We start from the raw sequence: 23,909 nt of genomic DNA, 5'->3' as shown, positions 1-23,909 counted from the left end.
TCAAGAATTTTATTTATTTCAACATGAAAAGTGAAACTATGTATACAGAATCACCAGGATTTCCATACAAATTTCAGTTAGAACCTTGTAGTAGAGGCGATTAGTTTGAGTTTCAGGTGGACAAAGTTCTAACTGAATTACCATTAAAAACTAGTTTTAACGTAATTGTATTAATAGTTACATCATAACAGTACCATCATTGATATACTGATATACTTAATCAAAAAAATAATTGAAAACATTCACAATTAACAAAATACAAGCGTTCAAAACTTCAACAGCCCATAACTTTTTTGCTGCAGTTGTTCACTTACAGCCCTGTAGTTCTCGGGTCGCGACGTCATAATCATCTGTTAAGTCTAAATATCCAAATTATCGACTTACCAACTTTTGGCAGCAACCCCACAATTATTATATTTTGAGAAAATAATACTTCAACCATTTATTACCTTCCATATTCAATATCATATAAATTTATATGTTTGAATTGTATCCTTTTTCTTTGAGACCACATTATAATATTGTACAAAATACTATAAACAAAAAATTTGAAATTATTTTAAGCATCACAAGGGTTAATCAACAACGCTGAAAAGCCTTTGACAAAGAAACACATAACAAAGATAACAGCGAACGTTATGAGGCAACACAGGTAAACAATAATTGTTTTTCGTGCGAGTTTTTGTTCTCAAAATTAATCTGGTAATGATTGGATACAAGCCGAAGGATTTCCTTGGCTTACCTTAAAAACCAACGTGTATTATTAACATCGCGAAAACTGTACGCATCCTAAAATTTCCTCAACACCAGCGATACTAATAAATGGTACATGAAATATTTTCAATGACACTTCGAAGAATTTAATTTACTGAACGTTAGAATCGATATATTCTTTATTTCTCTCTAATGGAAACAGTGTCTTTGTCAACCATGGCCCCCACACCCTGAAGCGGGCTTCCCCACCTATCTCTAAAGGTAAAGTCAGTCTGACGCGCTGCAGTAGCGTTATATAAATATTGTATTTCTAGAGATTCTTTTATATTTTTAATATGTACGAGTACATCCATTTGAATTATGGAGTTGTCGAGTATCGGCACACAGTAAAAAAATGCATTATATAACCAAATAGTTTTATTATTAATATTATCCAAGCAAAATTTGTGATAAATATGTGTTTATCTCACTTATCTGGTCGGCTCGTCACGCAGGGCCCTTTCTGAGCGCGGGTTTCCCAGGCTAGAGCCCTGTCAGCCCCCCTTTGTGGGGGCCATGATGTCAACTCTAACATAGACCCATCCAAAACATCTGCACTAGGTGTTAATCGAGCGTACCATAAAGCCCTACGTTTTATGTGAAGCACTGGCAGTTTTTTATGCCTGAAAATGTCTCAGGAGCAGATAACCATGTACTGAGGTCGCCATGCACTAAGTGTGCTTTGACTGAGTTTACAGAGACTTACTCTAATAAAAAGTATACATGGTATAGAGAAGTTGCGTGAGTAAACAAAAATAAAAGATTCTAATTAATACATATACAGGTAGTACAAAAAACAAAGTTAAAATAATTCGGACATACAAAACTATGTGAAGAAATTTTCACGTCCGCATTTTTTTTAAACGCAACAAAATTGGCCTTTGTGGTGACCTGGTCAGACGGCCCGATGAGCACAACAGCTGGTTGGGTCGACTTGCGCATCTCTTCCCATTTGGAGCATATTTTCGGAAATTTATAAAAGATATGGTTTGTATCCTGTAGTTCTCCGCCCACATGGACACGTTGGTGGGGTGACAAGTCCAAGCTCAAAGAGCTTGTCATTGAATAGACTGTGGCCACTGATAGCATAGCTATATTAAAACAGTCACTAACATAAAATCACATTGTCAAGATAAAAGTATAGAAAGGCATTGGTAGATCTCCAATCCATACCACCATGTTTGATACAACTATAGATGGCAGAAAGTTGTCCAGGAAAGCGATATAATATGCCGGATACAAGACATAAGTTAATACAACGTAGATTACTACTTACTCAAATAAACGAGAGAGATTTAATATCTAGTTTTGTATGTCCACATCGTAGTGCAGTTTAGATCTACGATAATATTTTTTCGCAGAACATAGGCCCCTAGCAGCTCTACCATTAGGTCTATCACAAAATAACAGTTCCATACCCACGTTAGACTTTTACAATCCTATAGTTTCTTTGAATCAACTCCTTTTATCAACTCATATCAATGTGAAATGAAAGTTTAGAGTTTTTGTAATTTATTTCTACTCTCTTAATTAGAGTCGCTGTGTCCCGTCTGAGCTTTGGTATATAAGAATATCAAATTTGATAATACCAACTAACGTAGGTATGTTTATAATTAGGCAGTACTTGACGAAATTCACAGTATAACTATTGTATGGTGAGGGTGGCAGTGTCTCAAAATACATCATTACTTGGTAATGAAATAAAACTAACGTACGATAATTATTGTAAGAGATAGAAATCTCTTATAGAACCATCCATAACAACTGGTCTTATTAGTGATATAAATATTAAGTATAAATATAGTATTATGACGCATTCTATAAAAGATAAAGTTAGTCCGGAATTTAAAAGCTCTAACGGCAAGCTTTAGAACGCTGAAATTTTTACTGAAGCTTTCTTGGCTAAGACGTAAAACAAAGCAAGAAAACTTAAATGAATTTATGGATTTTTTATTTATTAAATAATTTACAACATTTGTACTTACATTCCCATGTGGTATCAAAACTTGAATTTATGGACATTTTCTTAATTTAATAATCCTTTAATAATCGATAACCTTTTTAACAGAAAAAAATGTCTAATAGAAGATATTATCCGAAATCTGTGACAATTAGGTATAATGCTTACTTCAAGACTTACAGCTTAATTTTCTTATTGTCGTCTTATTTTAGTAAATACCTGTATTTTAATTCCTTAATTAACTTATACCTAATTCAAGGTTTTCCCCTGTATGAAAATATACAATTTTTCTTCGTGAAACTTAACTTAACGATCACAATTCGGTACTGTGATGGCAGACGGTTATAACTGGAGTTTTTTAACTTCCATAATATGTTCCAAAATATCTTCCATAATATGTTCCAAATTGCACATTCTTTGATATGACAAAATATTAGAGTTACAACTTTAGTGGTCACAAAGTAATGGTAAAAGATGTCTGCAGCCGACCAAATGTGAAAAAAAATGATATAGCATAAAGATATATCTGCTTAAAACGCAAGATAACAATAAAACTACAATTTTATTAAAATAAATGATTAAACGTTTGTATTGGGATGTTTTTCCGCTTATTTTGATATAAAATACTTCAAAATATTTTATATACTTACTAGCTTGTCAGACCGATTTCAAAACTTTGTTTTTCCTCTCCTGTAAAATAGTATAAACAGCAGTTTTAACCGTTTGCCATCACAATACCGAATTAATGTAACGGTAGATGGTCCCCATATTATGTCTATAAGCATAAATTTCTGTTAAATACGGTGGTATTAGAATCTAAATCCAGATGAATTAGCTCTCCTCATTCTGTCAAAAGTCTAACCCCTAAAAGATGTCTAGAAAATCATTTCATTCTAAAACCCAAAAATATTTCTCATAATTTCAAACAACCTCAAACTACAGATAATATTAGGGTAGGTGATATAAGATTTCCTGAATTACAGTCCGTATCTTATTTACCATCCCTGGCCCGCACATCATCATGCATATATTTAATGTGTACCTGATATGTTTAGGCTTTGTAATTAAGGCCCTGTGTTTATGGTAAATTTCGTCAAAATTGGTTCAAGCATATAATATTACAATTTATAATTGTTTGATATTTGAGCCAAAGGGCTTGTATTCTTACGCTTCTGCTGTACCACATTATTTATATTGCGTGTACCTAATCTTGAATGTATTATATTTTTCATTAATACATAATAACATTATGTTTGAATGAAATATTTTGTAGTCTAGATAGAAGGAGTCTTATCACGTCACGTGCGCTCACTTTCTGTTTATCTATGGTTTTGTCATTCCGCAGTATACGTTGAATGATTTCTATTAATTCAATTATGGCAAGAATCAACGCGAGTCGTTTCTCACTCAGATTGGACAGAGGAGATCAAAACTATTGTTGATTTTGCAGTTATTGATTAAGAAAATAAAAAAAGTGAAATGAGCATACGTATGTAATATAAATTAATAGAAAACGTGAAGCATTATTTCAAGCAATTATTGACAGTCATAAAAACGGCTTTGTATACTTTTTCCCGTAGTACAAGCTTACCATGAGTACATGTGATTTTACGTGACGTGATGGTAATGTGTACAGACCATTATACGCATTTTTGAAAGCCGTTCGATTTTCAAATCAAACAATTAGACAAATTTGGTTGTATTGGTAAAAAAATCAGTCGTTTATTCTTCTATTAGCAGAGCCCATAATAAAATGACGGCTCGCGTTCTAGTTTGAAGTTTGTTTGTAACGTAGGTATCTTGGAGCGCCCATTGAATCATTGTATATCTATTAGATACTACTAATAATTATCGCATCGATGTTATAATATATAATAAAAAGATTAGTTTAAATTCACTACATCAATCAATTTTATAATGAAAATTTTGAATAGAACACAACCGAAACCGAACCAAAGGTCGAACTAATTCAAAAACGTATCTTCTATCAATCAACAATATAAACAAAACACTCCTAAAGGATATAATAAGTATTCTGAAGTTTGTCACAAATGCGAGTAAGGAATGATATTGAACCAGGGTGATCTTGGAGAAAAAATGAGTTAACAAATTCAGTTAACTGTGAAATTTGTCAGTTAATTTTATCCACGAAATCTTTTAATATTTTGTACAACATAACAAAAGCCAATAAATATTTTAAAGTATCACATAAAGAAAATTCTCAACTAAAATTTCGTCTTATAAAATAGTAGGTACACTATACATAATAGTAACTTATTTTTCACCACAGTTTAGAACTAAAATTACAACTTACGAGACAGTGAAAATATTTCTTATCTTGCATTTTCTTCCTGATGGTTATTAACATACTTCATTCTACAAATATGACGGCAAGATAGTATGCAATTTTTGTTAGGTACAACAATTTTTTTAATCGAAATGATATTTTATTATCCAGAAAATTTGATAACAACTTTGTGGCTTTATAATCACAGTGGTCTAACTACAAAAATGTCTGTTTTGAGTTAATCCAGGTTTTGCCAATGCCATAATCATATTTAGTGGTACAGCAAATATATATCTTGAATTTTTATTATAGCTATTTTATATGGGACTGTGGATATATCATCATGAGCCAGAGTCGATCCACTGTTGGATGTAGACCTCCTCATAGCTGTCTGCTACTGCCACGTACGTCCACCAAACTTAATGAGCTCATCTATCCAAAGGGTTTTAGGACATCCCTGTGAGCGTTTAGTGTCCTTTCTGTACCACTGTATGACGGCATTTGTTCAGCGGTTGTCCAATCTCCGAGCGACATTCCGGCCCATTGACATTTAATCTACTTAGCGACGTTTATTACAAAGCGTATTCTGCACATAATATATACAATTAAAAATATAATGATATCAATCAATTTTGTACCATCTGCCTTACCAAAGAAAAATGTAACTCCGTCATAGAACATCTCTCAATGGCGCACTTTTATGAATCTAAAAATAACAATGTAAGAAATCTTATAATTAAGGCCTTTCGCTCATGGAAAAACTAAAATCCGACGAACTGGTTGTTAATGGAACTCATGAACTGGCCAATGACACCCACTTGCAATAATAATCTCATAACCTCAAACTGTCAAAATAAATATAAAATATTATAATATAATATATTTATACAAAATATAAACGTGAATATTCTAGCAGCCTGTAATTATACAGGCAGAGGGGTATTTTTCGATCTCTTTCACAAATTTTAAATTAAAAATTTGTTCGCCCATCTTTAACTTTTGACGTATTAACTTGTAATTTGCTTGTTAAGTTCAATCCAGTGCTACCTATTGTGGTAAGAATATATGATTTTTCATCGAATCTTCTGATATTGGCACCACTGTTTTAATGGGGACTGGAAACTGAACTGGGAAACTAGCAAATGTCACGTCTTTTCAGTTTAGTAGCGAATGTTTTGAAACTGAGAAATTTCAGTCTTGCCGTGAGCAAGCCGCCACTGAAATACATTAGCTAGATACTGGAATGTTAGTTTTAGCCTCGTCTTTTTTGAGTTTTCTCGTGAGCGGAATGCCTAACTTATTTAATTCAAAATATTTCCTACACCCGCGATGGTCGCGTGGCTTAAGCGCCTACCTATAGTATCTAGGGTCCCAGGTTCAAATCCTGGGTCTGGCAAGTACACATATTGTTTTTCAATTTGTGTATGAGTCAGAGTATGGACCTAATAGGTTGAGCAAATGGCTGACATCCATTTCTCATTAAAATAAAAATCTGTTAATACAAACCTCTACTCTGTGGAAGCCCATACGATCCTATTAGGATCGGACATGGTCGAAAGAAAAGAAGAATTTTGTACACTCTTTTAACTGCAAACTAGAATTATAATCATCATATCAATCACGATTCCACATTCCATGCAAATCGAGTCGCCAACCACTAATATGTTACAACGTTTATAGCGTAGATAATGATCAACGTTAAGCAGAGTGTATTACCTTGCATACACACTCCTGTTAATTAGCACATCGCTCCATGGCGTAGGCCTCAGACTTCGTAGACCCGGCGTAGAGGGGAGATCTCTACGCGAGGTGTATGATGCATTGAACTCGTTACGTCGGCTATTCAATACGATTAACTGTAAGCATTATCGTTGCTATCAATATATTGATGAGGATAATATTTTTAGCTAGGATAAAGTAACTTTAAACGATTAAATAGAAGATGTAAGTAGAACATAAAAGTGTATGGTACATAGGGTATGACAGCAGTAGATGTACGCATACAAACATAAATAGCAAGATAAAAGTAAAACAAAATGCATGCCAGTTTTACATAGTGCATTACAACGGTACTTCAGTGAAACGGCAAATAATTTTCAACTATAGGCGCGACAAAATTTTGGACTCGCTGGCAATCGGAGAGCGAACGTCGAGCTGTGAATTTGTCACAACATTATTTGAAACGTCAATTTGTTTCGTGATCGTGTAAAGATGACTAGAAAACGTTACCCATTTACTTGGAAATGAAAACATGTCAATGAATATATTATTATTGTTACTAATAGAACAATAAATAGAACATTAAATGGACGCATGTTGGATTTATATGACAAATTATATTTCGTTCGGCACGCGTCATTTGCACAATCCACGTATCGCCTAGCCACGATCTTTTTAGACCATGCCTCAACTTAAAGTCGCTGGTCTTTCATCCGGGGACTCCGAGTTTGATTCCCAGTGAGGTCACAATATATTTTTATGTAATTTTCTCAAAGTGATTATTTCACTTAAGTATATTAAAAACTACAATCATTGGGTCTCATGAACTGCTGTAGTATTAAAAAAATAATATAATATATGGATACCATATTTCAATAGGGAAACAACTCAAACCTTGTTGCAAGATAAAGGCGTTTAATTTTTTTGCAGATTCTCATTTTTATTGTAAAGCCTTGATTTTGAGGTAAATGTATGTTTTTTTAATTTAGTTTGGTGGAGTTTAGCAATGTACAATGAAATTGTACAGTTTAATAAAGAATTAATTATTCAGACATTTCAGTGAGTACATAATTAAATAATTAATGTTTCATAATATCAAAAAGGGTTATTCGATTTTATGACACATTGAAGAAATTTTTGTCTGTTTTTGCTGAATTATAAAGGAAGACCTTCCTTCATTGAATGGCATTATTAACTCACCTTAAAATTTTGAGTTGTTTCCTTTTTGAAATAAATGTTATCGTATATTATATATTTTTATATTTCTATATTAAAAATAAATAGTGATAATTTATATACGTTTGTTAGTTCCAGGGTTTTCTTGAAAATGTTTTCACATGTATTTACAATTGGTTCAAATTAAAATTCATTTATTTTTACATACCTAGTTATATTAAACTTTACAAATTCAAGACATTTACATCATGGTATGGAGAGGAGGGAAAATGCATAAATATGTGATAGTATTCACAATACTTTGACAGAAAATAGATAAATGATATAGATATTAGATAAACCAACGTCCACCTAAATTCGACCTCTCGCAAATTAAATATATTAATATACAAAGCAATTTAGTTGAACACAATTATTACTCCCTCAATTATCATTACCAATGACATGTTAGTTTTGCACCTTGGGAGAGTTAATTACCTGTTAAAGTTACGAATAAATTCTTGAAATAGTTTTTGAGGAACTCAGAATATTGGTATGTACATACTTAATTTATTGAGTGCAGTTTTCATTTTTTTAATAATATATTATGTCAATTGAAAGATAATGTTTTTGAAGATTACAGAAAACTGTATTTAAATACAGCGAAAACTTTCACTGTGGAAAACAACGTTCGTGTTATTGATTATATTGGTTAAATATCAAATATGTTAAGGGAATGTGAGTAATTATTTTTACATAACTTCAATATTCTATGCATCATTGAATAATATATGACACGTAAAGTTGTAAACACCGATAACCCCAAAATTCAATATTGCCGGTAAATGATGTTTGTATTTCAAACGTAAATGGTCAGTTTTAATGTAATTTTATCCCAATGTACTTTCAAAATTAGAATAATAATATATCCTTATTATTTATTAGGCGATGAACACTATGTTGCAACAAAAAATGAGATAAATTTCCATTTATATATATAATTTATTATTCTCGAAGTTGCAATGTTTAAAAAAAATCGCCTTTGGATTCGAAGTTTTAGAAATTGTAAATCAGGCATATTCAATTTCAAGTAGATTGTTATCTACTATCCAATATCAAAACTGGTATAGATTATTCATCAATCCATCAACGTTTTAACATTTGGCTGGTATTGGTTTAGTTTAGGCAAGGTTTAATTGATTTTTAAAAACTAACCAACACCATTTGTGAATAATTGTAGTCTTAGTTCAATAAAACAAATACGAATGATTGACAAAGTTTAATGTGCACTATTTATGTCGGATCTTAACAGCCTACCTCCACCCTTTGACACTGACTCCCACAAATGGTCAAATTTGGGAGGGGGGTGACAAGAAAATTGTTTCATGATAAGTGCAATGAGTAGATACTAAAAAAACGACGAATTGAAAATTGAGCAAAAGATAAGTACATATTGTTATCTAATGTGTAATGCATCAGTGTCCTTACAAATAGAAGGTTGACAATGGGATCGTGTGGTAAATCACTGCCAATTTTGATACTGGATACTAGAACACAGCCTACTTAAAGTTGAGCATGCCCGATATCATATCGACTCTGGAAAGGAAAAATGGCGTAATCTACACAAATCAAATTCTACAAGTGGTACAAAAACGTTTTTATTGTGGTTTTCGGTCAAAGTTAAAATAGACATCACCTTAAAATACATGATAATGAATAATTTTGTTTTTATATTTCTAATCCGATAATGCTTCGAATTTCATGGACGGAGCACAGGACGATCCAGTCAATCATCCAGAGACTGCAGACAAAGGAACGGCTCTCGGACAACCTGGAGAGACTGGCGGTTTGGGTGGCCTCCAGGGAAGGCGAAGCAGAAGAAGAGCGTCTGCGCGCTGGAGAGTACAAGTGAAAGAACTGACTGGGGGCACCATTCATTCTGCCCTGAGAGAAGCGGAAGATCGAGAAGGATGGAAAATCTTGGTCGCTCAACGGATGACAAAATAAAAAGTGGTCACTATCCTCAGCCATGAGTGTACGACCAAGAAGAAAAATCTGATATTAATTATTGAGTTAATTAAAAAACCCCAACAAAATTATGATTAAGTCGTTTTTCCCATTTCGCTTCCCTTTTCTTTATTATAATTATTATTAGCTAAATTTAAATAATATATCAGCATTTGCAGCTTACATTTTTTGGACACAACGGGACTTAGTCGTCTACAATGTTATAATGTAAAAAAATCTATTTTGAAAAAACTGAGGATTACGCCCTTTTCTCTTTCTACAGTCGATACACAATGGTATAATAGTGCATAAACCGCAATGTAAAATAATATATAGTTCCTTCCGTTCCAAATGATTTTGTCCTCAGTGTTTCAACCCTAAGCACGTTCGTTTGAGTCAATCGTTGAGTTCGCTTCAACCGCGTCCCATACTGCACCGGATCAGTTGTTGATCTGATTATCTCACCGCTATTCACTCAACATATGCTGTGCTGTATTCACCAGTGCTTACCATCGTATACACATCGATTCATTGATAGTAAATCAAGCAGTTTGCATTTTAAACATGCAACGATACAAGCAATAATTAATATTATATTATCTACATTTTTTACGAAGAAGAATATGGTTACATATAAATTTTTGGTAAAACATTTCACCATGGCACAGTTTGCCGTAAGTATTCTTATCAGAAAAAGATGACCGTATATTATACTGTTTCCAATTGTATTAGATTCAATATGAACATTAATTCGATTTCCATAGCTGATTTTGGGAAAATTCATAAATTCAAGAATAAAAACCTCGACAAAAACCGTGTTTTATTTAAATATGAATTTAATGTCAGTACTATACGACCCAAAGAGGTTGAATGGTCTTTAATATACGGGCATATATTTCCGATACAACATTTCACGGTGAAGTGTGATACGGCGAACTGCATACATACAAGTTTCTGGACACAGAAGAATATACAAAAAAAACTAAATTCTTCTTAATTTTAGAAACATTGTACAGTCAAAAGTTGTGTACGCATCAAAGCTATATAAATTTAGCTAAAGGCCTATCCTGTATGGTAAATCAATGGCTGCAATGACATTAATATGGACGAAGCATCTAGAAAATAAAATGACACTCACTTTGTGTCGGGTCTGCCGGATGGCGAAATTCATATTTTAATATCGGTATCCTACGCTCAAATGAACATTCTGCTTGCAAGCGGTCTGGCAACACCGCTGGGTCTGCCCATACAAAATTTCTGACTGTCAGGTTTCGACTCCACCGTTATTATTGTGTTACAAAGTGCCAATGTGCCTAGTTAAAAATTGTAAAAAAAGTCTACTAAGCACTCCAAGAAAGATGGGATATCACTTTTCATGTGTTAGTATTATTTATTATTTATAAAATGCCATTTTAGGATATTGATGAATGTTTATTCAATGCAATTGAATGACAGGAACCATTGGACAGTCAGTCGCCTGTGATTCGCTGGGCTCACTTGCGTCTAATCTCCGAGAAGTTGTAAGTAACCGAGAATCTGTTTCTAACGCAATGAGTCATGATACTAATACGCCATTACAATAAAAGTTATATTACTATAAATTCTCGAAGCTTGTATCGCATAATGGATACGGATACGTCATATGGTCACGTGACATCTACCTATACATCTGTGAATGACTTTCATGCACAATTTCTCGTGCGCGCCGGGTATGAAGTGAGTTGTCCATTTAATATGTCATTGAATGGCTGACATCTGTAATTACGTTAGGAACGTGCCTCATTTTTTGAATATCAGAAAAATATTGCCTTAAGGTGACGCATCAGTGAAACGCCAAATAACTTTCAACTGTACGCGCGACGAAATGTTGTACTTGCTTTGCATTCATTGAGAGAACGTGAAGTTAGACACACGTCACTTTGCTGCGTGATGGCGACGGGCCAATTAATTCTAAAATCGTGTAAAGATGACTAAAAACTTTACCCATTTACTTTAAAAAGAAAACATGTCAATGCATATATTATTATTGTTACTAATAGAATAATAAACAGATCATAAAATGGACGTATGTTGGATTTATATGAGAAATAATATTTCGTTTGACAGGCGTCATTTTCACCCGCGACCCGCAATCCGCACATCGCCTAGCAAGGATCTTTTTAGACCGTGCCTCAACTAATGCATGGCCTTAAGTCTACTTATCAAGTTGATACCTAAACCCCTTAATATTTTTTTACCACTGCCAAAGTAGAAAATAAATGTAATGTCTTGCACATTATGGAAAAGTAATATTTCTACAAATAATAATAATTAATGAAGTCACCAATAGTCATCAATAATCCATCATCTCTTTGCCCTTTAGAGTCATGGACCCTGAGGGCATGGGAGCGGAAGGTAGCTGCTTTCAAAATATGGCATTTGTGCCGAATTTTTCGTATTTCTTTGGAGAGAGCACACTATGACAAAGCAATCGCTCATCCAGAGACTCCATAATATTATAAAGTAATAGCTCTCGACAATATATTATCTATGATGCATTCTGTAGTTTTTCGTAAATATGATTTGGCGCGGACCGAATAACCTGGAGAGACTGGTGGTTTTGGGTTGCCTTCCCTGGAGGAAAATAAGAGTGTGACCAAGCAAATATCAATGATAAATGAAGCAGAAGACGACGCTTCGTTTAATGGCTGAAGAACATCTGTGATTGGTACGAGTGCATCTCCACCGAGCTGTTTCGGGAAGTAGATGATAAATCCTATATCGTTCTGATGGTGACCGACCTTTGTTAGGGGATGGCATGATAAGAAATACACTTTTGAGACTTAAGCGCGAATTATATTATGATGCATATTGTCATCTACTATCTCGTGACGTCACAATAAGCTGCCGCTATGAGAAAAAAGTGTGTAATGTCGTTTTTCTTGGTGTTTAAGACTGATGTTCCCATTCCGTAGCACATTTTGAACCTTTAAATGAACATTGTCAGTTAGCAAAATCTGCCGAAATCACCAGAACAACAATGAGGTCACCTCACGTTCAACTGCACTGCATCGACACCTGAATGGCTTAATAAACGTTTTTATCATCTTCTACATGCCTACACTTTTCAACAGCCATGTCAAAATTACGTTTTTTTTGTTTTTAGCCGTTGGCACTATGTATTTTCTATAAGAATGTTGCCTATTATCTATGGTCTGCAGATTGGGTTCTGTTCAAAATATTATCTATGGATGTCATGTTGCAAGTAATTTTAACGTACGTACACGTAGAAACTGTTAAACTTAATTAAATTAGAACGAATAATTAATAATAATTCAAATTACTAATACATCTCTGCTGGCACTCTTCATCAGTGTCATTCTTTAGTGAACTTACAGAGATGGTGGTCATTCAAAATATTCTGCAAAATGACGAAACCATAGACTAAATTTATCGCCCCGACATCGTAACAGTAAACGACATGTAGGCGACATGCATTTCAATTTGATTCGCGCTTTAAAGATCCTAGAAAAATTAGTGCATCCAAGACGAATATGAGAATGAAGAAATATTTCAGTTATATCAAATGACGTTTTTTTAAAGATGTTGTTTATTCTAATATACGTTATTCAGGGGAGTAAAAACGGTTATTGTGAGATCTAGGGCCCATATTAGTCAACCCCTGAGTATTAACCACCCATTTCTGTACTCGTACCAGTAGTGCATCCACTCATACTGCAACTGGCAAAGTACTACTCGATCTAGATTCGTTACGCTTCTGTTGGGGTTGTGATGTTTCGTCCCTCATTATGTTGAAAGCATACTGAAAGGTAAGGTGCTACCATAGCCAGGGTGTAAGTCGCGCTATTAGCTTCATATCATCATATCACAGAAGTGTTCAATATATAATGTCACATTCTCGCATATTGTGAATAATTATTCGTTAAATAGAATAAATGGTTTAATTATTAATAAGTGCAAGTGCGTTAGAAACTAAAAATTTCGAGTGATCCGGGCGTCGGTTAGTATTTACTGCTCACATCATAATAATAAATAACCACCTTTGTTACCATAACCAATGGTAACCAAAAATAATATATCCGCAGTTAGACGCCACTGATGTGCTGGCACGCAAAAAGCGTCTAATTACCAGTGCCACAGACGTGTCTGCACGCACTTGTTTATATGCCAAATTTTATAAATGTATTTCTTAGTTTTCTCATTGAATTTAATTAATACAGACACATCCATAAATAAATAGCAATTGTTAGAATCTCAGAATGTTTGTGAATTTTATTATAAATATGTATTATATCTATTGTCTACACAATATGTTATTTTTAATTTTAATTGAATTTGTGTTTGTATTTATTATCTTCCCTTAAATAAATAAATAAAACTGTTTTTCTTTCACTTTATTGTTTATATTACAATATTATTCCACACTATTGAATATAATATCGTCACTGTTCTGGCAGAAGATACTAATTCGAAAAAATGACATATTGAGTTAGTTATACCAAAATGTTCCTTATTTCAAACTTTACTGTCTGGAAACCTTCTTAATTAATAAACAGTCTTTATTTTAAAGTCATTCTTTTTACGATTACTTAATAAACTCACATAGACTATTTCAAACATTTTAACAACTTCAGTTCTTCTTCTTCTTTGAATAAAGTCAAATAACTCAAAACTAGTATTCTCCAGTTAGTGTGTTCTGCTACAACAGAGACAATATTATGTATTTCCAAAAACGAACTTTAACAATATTAACAATAAATGTATTAAATAGTATTAATTATAATAGACATTTTTACCGAATTTATCAAGGCTATTCGTATGCATAAAAATTTTATATAATCTATTGAAAAAATGCGAATCCCAGGATCGTCAAAATATAATCCAGAAATCCCGAGATCAAAATTTTGGCTTGGGATTGGATTCTTTACTCATAACTGAGTTGAGCGAGATGCTCCATACCTTCATTATTATTAGTTACATCGTGAAAAGTATCGTGTATAAAAATATACATAATATAAAAGTAATTGACATATTGTTTCTCAATATTATTATGTTTCAACCTGATAGGTTAAGCAAGAAGTGTCTAAGAGGCATTATCATAAAAATATAATATGTTACTAAACATCTTCTAAAGTGGCCAAAATCCACTTTGAATTGTAGAGCCGATGGAATTAATCGAAAATGTTTAATACGTTTTTAAAAAATCGAAGCTCGTCGTATCTGTATGCGCGCCGCTTCGCTGGACTATGTGTTCAGCTTTATTCAGTACATTCTAGTACTGTCAGCACTAACTACTCTATGGGTAGATGCTCTAGTTGTAGTTATAGTACACCAGTATTACACGCGGTGGCCTGACATGGCGGGATGCCGACGTGATCGGCATACGTAATTGTGTGTGCATTGTCAAACACAGCTGTAAACAAGATCGGCTGCTGAGGTGTTTGGCAAATCAGTGCGATACATTGATGCAGTTTCAATACATTATTGTACTCTGAAGCAACTTTATAAAAGAGTATAATATCTGTTACAATGCTGCTATATTTTAAGAAATAACACATTGCCAGTAACTTTACTTTTCACCACGTTTTTATTAGCTCGTATTCTTGTTTGTCCATTACAATTTTTTTCTTGTTTTTCCAATACAAATCTTGCAATCAATTTTTAACTAACTTCCCGACTAGCTAGACATTTAAAACTTTTATAATACATCAGAACATGATGATAATGCATTCTTTTAATACTTTCAGCCATCTTTAAGTAGAATTGAATTCATTTTCAGTTGATTCTGTTTTATATGGGAAGTTATTTCTGAAAAAATTAGTAAAAATTTAAAAACTATTAGGGGGTCCTAGCAACTAAATTATTAATATATACGTGTGTTACTATGGAAATCAATATGAAATGTCAAAATGACATTTCAGTATTCTATATTTATTCAGTATTTCTATCAAGTATTTATTAATACATAGAATTGTCAAGTTTATATGATTCAACAGAAAATTTAAAAACGTGGTATATAAAAAGTTATTTTTATCTTCTAATTTATAATATTAGTTTATTGAAATATTACCGTTTAATTTTCTTCTTTGCAAAAATGGTGTAACAACCCAGAAAAAAAGAGTCCTGAAATTTTAAATAAACACAATTACAATTAAGCAAAAACTATTTTTTTAAATTTAGTTACAGAAACAACTCTTGATTCATTCATAATTTAAATGTTTTTTATATTTATTTAAAAAAAACATCATTTTCATAAAAAAAATATAAATGTGAAATTTGCGAAAAGATCTTTAAACACAAAAGGCGCCTTCAGACGAAAAAGTTTGAAAACCAAGCTTTTTTTCATACAAACATAAAACAACATAGGTACATTATATTTTACGAAACGTAGTTTAGATAATCTAATCATCGTTTCTCAATAAATACATACGTCAGACTATGCCTACGTCAGAATTACAACCGCTTTGCCTAAAAAAATCCAGGACTTTTGCCAGTCGGTCTCATAGGCTATGGCTAAATTTAAATCGCTCTATGTACTGTAGTGCATAAGACGGCTGGCCTTTCATCTGGAGGCTCTGGTTGCAATTCCAGGTGAGGTCACATTATGTGATTTTCCCAAGTCTGGGTGTTTGCGATTGTTTCACTTATATTACTACACTACTATCATTAGGCTTCATGACCTGTTGTAGTGCTAAAAAAGATACATAAATCTGTATGCCCCCAGATAGTGCGACCCTTCTTCATCGTGTAGCCATGCTAGAATACGATGCAAGGTGCTCGAAACCTTGTTCTTGTTTTTTGCTCCGATGCTGGAGCATACAAGAAAGAAGTATTTAGTAAGCTAAATCATTATTTTTCGTGGTGTAGTAAAAAGATTATTTGAATTTAAATTAAATTTAGACTCATTTATTGAATGTTGAAAACAAATAATATGTTACCTTCTTCATACCGCTGCTGTTCTACAACAACGATGTACTGTCACAGAACCTTGCCCTTTGCTATATTTTTTTCGCGTAAAACGATGAAATACACCTTCGGTTATATCCGCCCCTCAGTTGGAGCATATGGACACCACGCAGTGCCTCCAAAAATTCCTGTCACTACCCAGTCTTCTTTAAGGGGGATCCTATATGCCAACACAGAACCTAGCGTAAAAATACGAAGCTTGCAATTTAAGATTTTTTTTTTTGGTAATTTACATTTTCAACTGTATTGATTAATAAATATGTATTTGAAAACATTAAAAAGATTTTTTTTTAATTCAAAGATAATCTTACAATTGTAAAAAAATGTGAATTCGTTGCAGGGTCACATTTTATTATTAAATTATATTTTATGCTCATATTTATTAATAAAATTTAGTTTATTAAGTTTTTAATTTGTTGACGTTTAGATTTTTGACTAATTCATCGTTTTAAAATTTTTTATATTTATTTTAAAAAAACATCGATTTTTATGAAAATATAAATGTGTATAACTTGAAATCCTTTTTATTTATATATAATCAAGCATCAATATTGGGACCATACCTATAATAAAATTTTATATAAATAAAAAGGATTTCAAGTTATACACAGTTATAATTATAATTATTATATACAGTTATATTTTATATAAAAATCGATGTTTTTAAAATAAATATAAAAAATATTAAAACGATGAATAAGTCAAAAAATTGAAAACTTTATAAACTAAATTTTAATAATAAATATGACCATAAAATATAATATAATAATAAGATGTGACCCTGCAACTAATTCAGATTTTATTACATTTTTTTACAATTGAAACTTTATCTTTAAATTAAAAAAAAATCTTTTTCATTTTTTCAGATACATATTTATTAATTAATACAGTTGAAATTGTAAATTATCAACAAAATTAAAAACTCAAATTGCAAGCTTCATATTTTTCCGTTAGGTTTTCTGTTGGCATATAGGATCCCCCTTAAATTTACAGAATATTGAATACAATTATGTAGACTACAATCGCCTAGATATATAATCTTCCAAGTCAACTATAGTCAACTGGCTCACCAATACACTAATAATAATATGTTCCTTCAATTCTCGTCACCTTCATTCATTATTTTGTATTTTACACAAACTTAAGTCACAAACAAAGTCAAGTATTTCGAATATAACAATAATGGCCAACCTTCGTGCAGCTGTAGAAAAAGGCACAAAGAATAAGATAACAATGTCAATTGAATACTCACTCCATATGCGTCTTGTGAACGTCAAAATCGGCAAAGGTGATCTCGATAATATGGTCCGGCCCGGCGATAAAGGTGTAGAGCAGACAGTCGATGCCCCGGGGGTAGCTTTTGGGGTAGTCAGGGCTACTAAAGGTCCCTACCTCCTTGCCGTACGTCCCCGAAAACACGAGGCAGGTGCACCCTGAAACACACAAATCGGACGGATCATGTTACAGTTGAATCGACGTGACAATTCGATTCCCGGCGTGTTACTTCACACCGGGAGTCTGGTTACAATACGTGTTACATTGCACCCTAAACCGTAAATGGGGAAACTGGGATAAGACGGCATGTTATCAGGTATTATTTTTCTAGTTTTATTTTATATTTAATAATCGCATGAATAAAATAAATAATTCAATGATATTTTTTAACAAATAACTTTAATTCTGACAAAGCATATCATAACCAATAGAAAAAATCTTTTTGATTTCAAACCTGCATTTCTTGGGTTTCGCGCCCACGTACATATACAACTATGGTAAAGGTAGAATACTTAATTACAACAAATTTTAACTAATGGCTCTTACAGTAGGTACTCTCTGAAGCGCTTTCTAAATTGAACTACTATTGGCTATCGGCTTTTATATTTTAAATCAAAGTAGGTATTACTTTAATTACTAACTGACGTCACGGATCACTCCAAGATATTTTGGTGTTGTAGCTTCCTTAAACTTGCTAATAATTTTTAATTAATTACTTTTTTTATTCAACGAATAATTCACAATATTTAAGAATGTAACATTCTAATTTTTTAAGTATGTTCTTAAATCTTGTGAATTATTCGTTAAATAAAAAAAATAATTTATCAAAAATAACGTTAATCTTTTTCTTATTCAAGGCTGTCCGAATACACAAAATTTAAGAATGTTACATTCTGTGTTGAATATTCACAAAAAAATCATCAGGTAGTAGTGACACCTGTCAACATTTTTGGAAATGGCTTAGCTCTGCAACAAAAAATATTTCACGTCATTTAGACTAATTTAAAACTATCATATTATTCAAAACAAATTTAATTATAGAATTAAGCCACATTCAAGAATGTTGACAGGTAGCACTGCCACCTGATATTTTTTTTTCTAGTTTTAATATAACAACAAATTATTTTATTACCTGCGATCTGTCTAAAATTCTGGATAGTAAATAATTCAAGGACGACAGGAAGAAATCTAATTTATAAAACACCAAACATCGACTAAGTGTTTTATTGTCGAAAACTTAACTACATCAATTTTAATTTTACATGACGTTTCATTTTTGTTACAGGAAATGCCCAAAAAAATAATCAAAGTTTAAAGTTACTTGGTGAATTTTAGATATAACGTTTTTTATTAATCCCATGGTAGAACTGTCCAACCTGTTCCGTCCCATGTTTCTATTGAAAACATTAAAAAAATTACGTGAAGCTCATTTTATTATTTAAGACCACATAAATTTACAGGAATTAAGGAAAAATGATCGCACGCATGCTGGATTAGTGGAATCACTGCACGTGATTAGCTCGCATGTACATGTAATGTTTTTTTACTAGCAGATTTATTACGGGGACCTTTGAATAGACTGCAGTGATTCCTAACCAGGATTCACAGAACCATGGTTTGTCCATACAAACCAAATCATTCAAATATTCAAAATTTCCCTTATAAAAAAAACAGCCTTTTAAATAATAAAATAATTTGTTAATGTTTACTTTTTTAAATTGCATCATGACTATTGTTGAAGTTTGTTGACAAAGTTTTACTTGGAAGGGTAATATTTGTATCAACTAGTAATGAAGGAATAAGATTTGAGAGATTGGATTGTTAGTAATAAACATTACTTCCCTCAACGTAGCAGTGGCGAAGGGTAACTTTTTGAAAGAGGTAGGCTGTGGAGCATGCACACTTGTCAGATCTTTTTACGGGAAATAAGAAGGTAATCCGACATCACTAGTGATGATCAAGTACACACTAATGACAATTGAGCGATAAGTTTGAATTATGTATTTTCCTAAACATTTATAAACGTAAAATATTATTTTAAATTCAAAAGTCGATAGCCAATCGTAGCTCGCTTCAGAGAGTATTATAAGAGCCAATAGTTAAAATTTGTCGTAATTCATATGACAGCTTTAGCATATATGTCTATGCGCGGCGGACGCGATACCCGAGAGATGCAGGTTTGATTCCTGCGGGGCATCTTACTTTTTTCGAAAAGATTTTTTCTATTGGTTATAATACATTTTCTTAGAAGTGTTTTAAAAATTATGTATGTTCAATAATTATTCTTTAAATTGGACAAAAAATATGATGCTGCAACCCCGGCAAGGGTTGGAGGGACATCCAACTGACGTTACATGTAATAAATCAACAAGTGACTATACTATATTATAATCATCATCTTCTCCCAGTATCAAAGATTAGTGTGATCTATTTAGAAATGGCTCACAGGCAGAACATTAGTAAAGCGATGTGATAATATTTCATATAATCAAATATCTACAAAAACATAAAATACAAAATAATATCAATTTTAGCTAAATTACAGATAAGTCCTGGTAATAAGACTGTCAGAAGCCAGCCCTATCATAATCCTGGAGTGGAATAAATTTAGAAGATGGTAACCCTGGCGAGTGTTTAATTAAAAATGTGATTAGTTTCTAAATTATGCATGTTTGTAAAAATCGTGACACCTTCTGTAGGTCCTGCTAATTAGAGGTTGATCGAGAAATCTCGTTTATTTAGATTTATAGAATTGTCATTTCTTGAGAAATCATCAATGAAATTCTCAAGAAATCGAGAAATTAGAACTAGGTTTAAGCTTCATAAGAAATTCTGATTTTTCTTTTAAAAAAAGGTCTCGATTTCTGATGGTTAAAAATAAGTTTTACTGGAAGAGCTAAAAACGATATCGACTTTGTTAAATTTCTGGAATCTCATGGAAATGAATATTTTTGATTTTGTGAATTTTCGAATCTTGATGATTGAAAATAGTTAAGAAATCACAAACGCTACTATATACGTATTGTAAATTTAAAGGTTGGAAAGCGCTGAAACATAGTCTCCATATTAATCACAATCTCTACTACGAATGTCCGGAATATACCATAACAATAAAAACAGAATTACAACGCGTGTTACCGCATGATTTGTGTCCTGGAATAACGCGATGACACGGCTTAAAGCGAAATGAAAAAATAATAAAATATATTCCCTGTATGCATTTTTGGTAGCGAGATTAAAATTACTTGGACGTGGGTAATTACATTTTTAGGGGTTGACTTTTTTACCCCTAGCAAAACTAACGCTCTATGCACCATGCAGTTTATTAAGGTTTCATAGAAAGACCTGAATATGCATATTGCACAAAAACCTTACCTACTCTTCCGGCTGGGTAAAAAGTGGAAATGTGTTACAAAAATGTACATTTTTATTGCGGCTTGCAGGTTCCTCTTTTGCTTTAAATGGACTGCACACTTTTGTTTTTAAACAAAATAGTGGGTGACGCTACGTTAGATCGTTAGATTTTTCTCTCAGTATATTATTATGTTTTGTCTTCTTCTTCTTGTTGTTCGCAGTTGTTATTCCTTGCTGCTGAATGTCGCGACTTCTACTGACAGGAAAAGTTACGTTACCCGCAGACTCTTGAGCGTAATTCTCACAAAAGATAGCGTGTCAATTTTTAGGGTGGTGCGACCGCTCAGTCAAAATTCAATGCGTTCAAATATTAAAGCGAAAGGAGGCGGAAAGGCTGATATAAAAAGACCACCTGATCAATTGATTAGCATATTTTATATATCTTTGAAATTATATAACTTTTGTGTGTACGTTTATATAACTGCCAAAAGTTGGTAACTCTCGAAATCATGTTATAAAGTAAATGCAATTTTAAAATTTGACATACCTTACAAAATCAGATATAATGCTAATTTATTTATTCTTTATGTGCATGTTTCTATATATCGGATGACCTTGATTTTTTCTAGTATACAAATTAATATATATCGACACCTCCTACATAAAAGGCCGTAACTGCGTTTTTGGCTATACTGACCTGATTGCTTTTCATTAAATAATTTTAAAGATAATACAACAATGATAATCTAAAAAAACAAAAATTACGATTTCGGCATTAAAAATAAACGTTGTGGTGTTATTAAAATCGTCCTACTGAAAAGTACCATTTTGCAGTTTCGGCCTTATATGTAGGAGGTGTCGATATATACACATAATCCGTTAATAACTCTTAATACCTAAATTATCGACTTACCAACTTTTGGCAGTAACCCACGATATGTTTGTTTAATAATTTTAAATTAGGAACATTTTGATAAGAATATGACATCACGAAACGTAATGCGTTTTTTTTATAATACAACGTCGCATATTATACCAAACTAATAGGTTGATTTTTTTTCAATGCAATTTATTTTTTATTATAATTAATATAATTAATATGTTTAATTACAATAAGAAAATTAAAATATTAATGGTATAAAATGTCAATCTTACTGAAATTAAAATGGCAAAAAAAATCTTTATTTTTCCAAATATCAAATTATTCTCCAAAATTCTTTCTTACAATGTAATATTACAATATAATTATTATATCTCTAAAATGTATATTAAACCTTGTTTACACTCATGGTGGAAGAGCTATTTTTGCCGAATTTGAAAACAGATCAGAGTCTCCTTTGAAGAGAAATGAGCTTAACGCTTAACCTAATACTTACGCTAAGAACAGGTCACACAATGGGTAAAAGATTTTAGTCTTCATGAGAAGAAGTGATTCGCAGTTCTGCGATATTGTGATGTTTTGGAGGACATTGTACAATACACGATTAATGACACAGAGTACAGCTGCGAATTGCGGATATCTTAGAGAATATCGGCGAATTGAAAAGTGCCCTGGCAGTGGGTAAGACGGAAGAGCTTGGTAGAATTGTAAAGTTCTTTAACAGAATGGGAGTAAGGAGCTGATCGGCGGATCCCCTTTCAGAAGAAAGGAGGCGATATAACAGCGAGTCGTAGTCAAAGCCTCGGTAAAACCATAAAAAAGAGTACTACTTAAGAGTAGTACTATAAAATTTTAAAAAATGTATTGAAAAAATGAACCCAACTACCTTAATATATTAAATGTTCCACCCCTATGCAATACATAACTTGCCGACCCCAACAGGACGTCACTGTAGCTGTAATACATTTTCTGCTCATTTAGTATAACAGTTAATTATTTACTTTCGTACATTCTTATAATTTTAAAACGTTAATATTTCAAAGAGTTATTTACTCGTTGGTTTTTTCTTAAAGATTAACTGATGGAATTTGTCTAATTACGTTCATTTACTATGGAGATTAATGGGAGTTTTCTCTTTAAAAGCTGGATTTGCCTGTCTTAAAACCACCCTTTATTTAATATTCAATGCAGTAGTGCAAAGTCTTTATATTAAACTTTCTTAACAAGAAGTTTACTAACACAGCAAAGAACTTTATCATTGAATTAACCTTACCTATAATACCTTAAATTATTAGTACAATAGTGAGAAAAGCCTTCTCAAAGTCAGGAGGCTCAAATTCACGCGTAGTTATGTTGAATTCAATGGCAAAGGGTGGAGGTTGGCTGTTAAGATCCGATATAAAAAGGGCACACTAAACTTTTTCAGTCATACTTTTTTGTTTTTATTAAACTAAGAATACTATTTACAGATGGTACTGGCTAGTTTTTAAAATTCTAATAAACCCTCCCTAAACTTAACTATACTAGTTAGAACACATGTACCCTAATTAAAA

General features: G+C 32.4%; 1 protein-coding gene across 1 annotated transcript in view; it reads right to left on the bottom strand.

Annotated features, from left to right (window-relative positions):
- Sol1 (CUB domain-containing protein Sol1) overlaps positions 1 to 23,909 on the bottom strand; it is a 1,020,319-nt gene that overhangs the window by 984,683 nt on the left and 11,727 nt on the right. Inside the window, exon 3 of the mRNA XM_085945617.1 lies at positions 18,100 to 18,280. Within this exon, the coding sequence (XP_085801743.1) occupies positions 18,100 to 18,280 (181 nt within the window). The remainder of the gene's footprint in view (positions 1 to 18,099; positions 18,281 to 23,909) is intronic.

The sequence above is a fragment of the Rhyacophila brunnea genome, unplaced genomic scaffold (genome assembly GCF_057557595.1).
Source record: "Rhyacophila brunnea isolate RB1 unplaced genomic scaffold, BYU_Rbru_1.0 scaffold_18, whole genome shotgun sequence".
Classification (NCBI taxonomy): Eukaryota; Metazoa; Arthropoda; class Insecta; order Trichoptera; family Rhyacophilidae; genus Rhyacophila; species Rhyacophila brunnea.
This window is presented reverse-complemented; position numbering and strand designations above follow the sequence as displayed.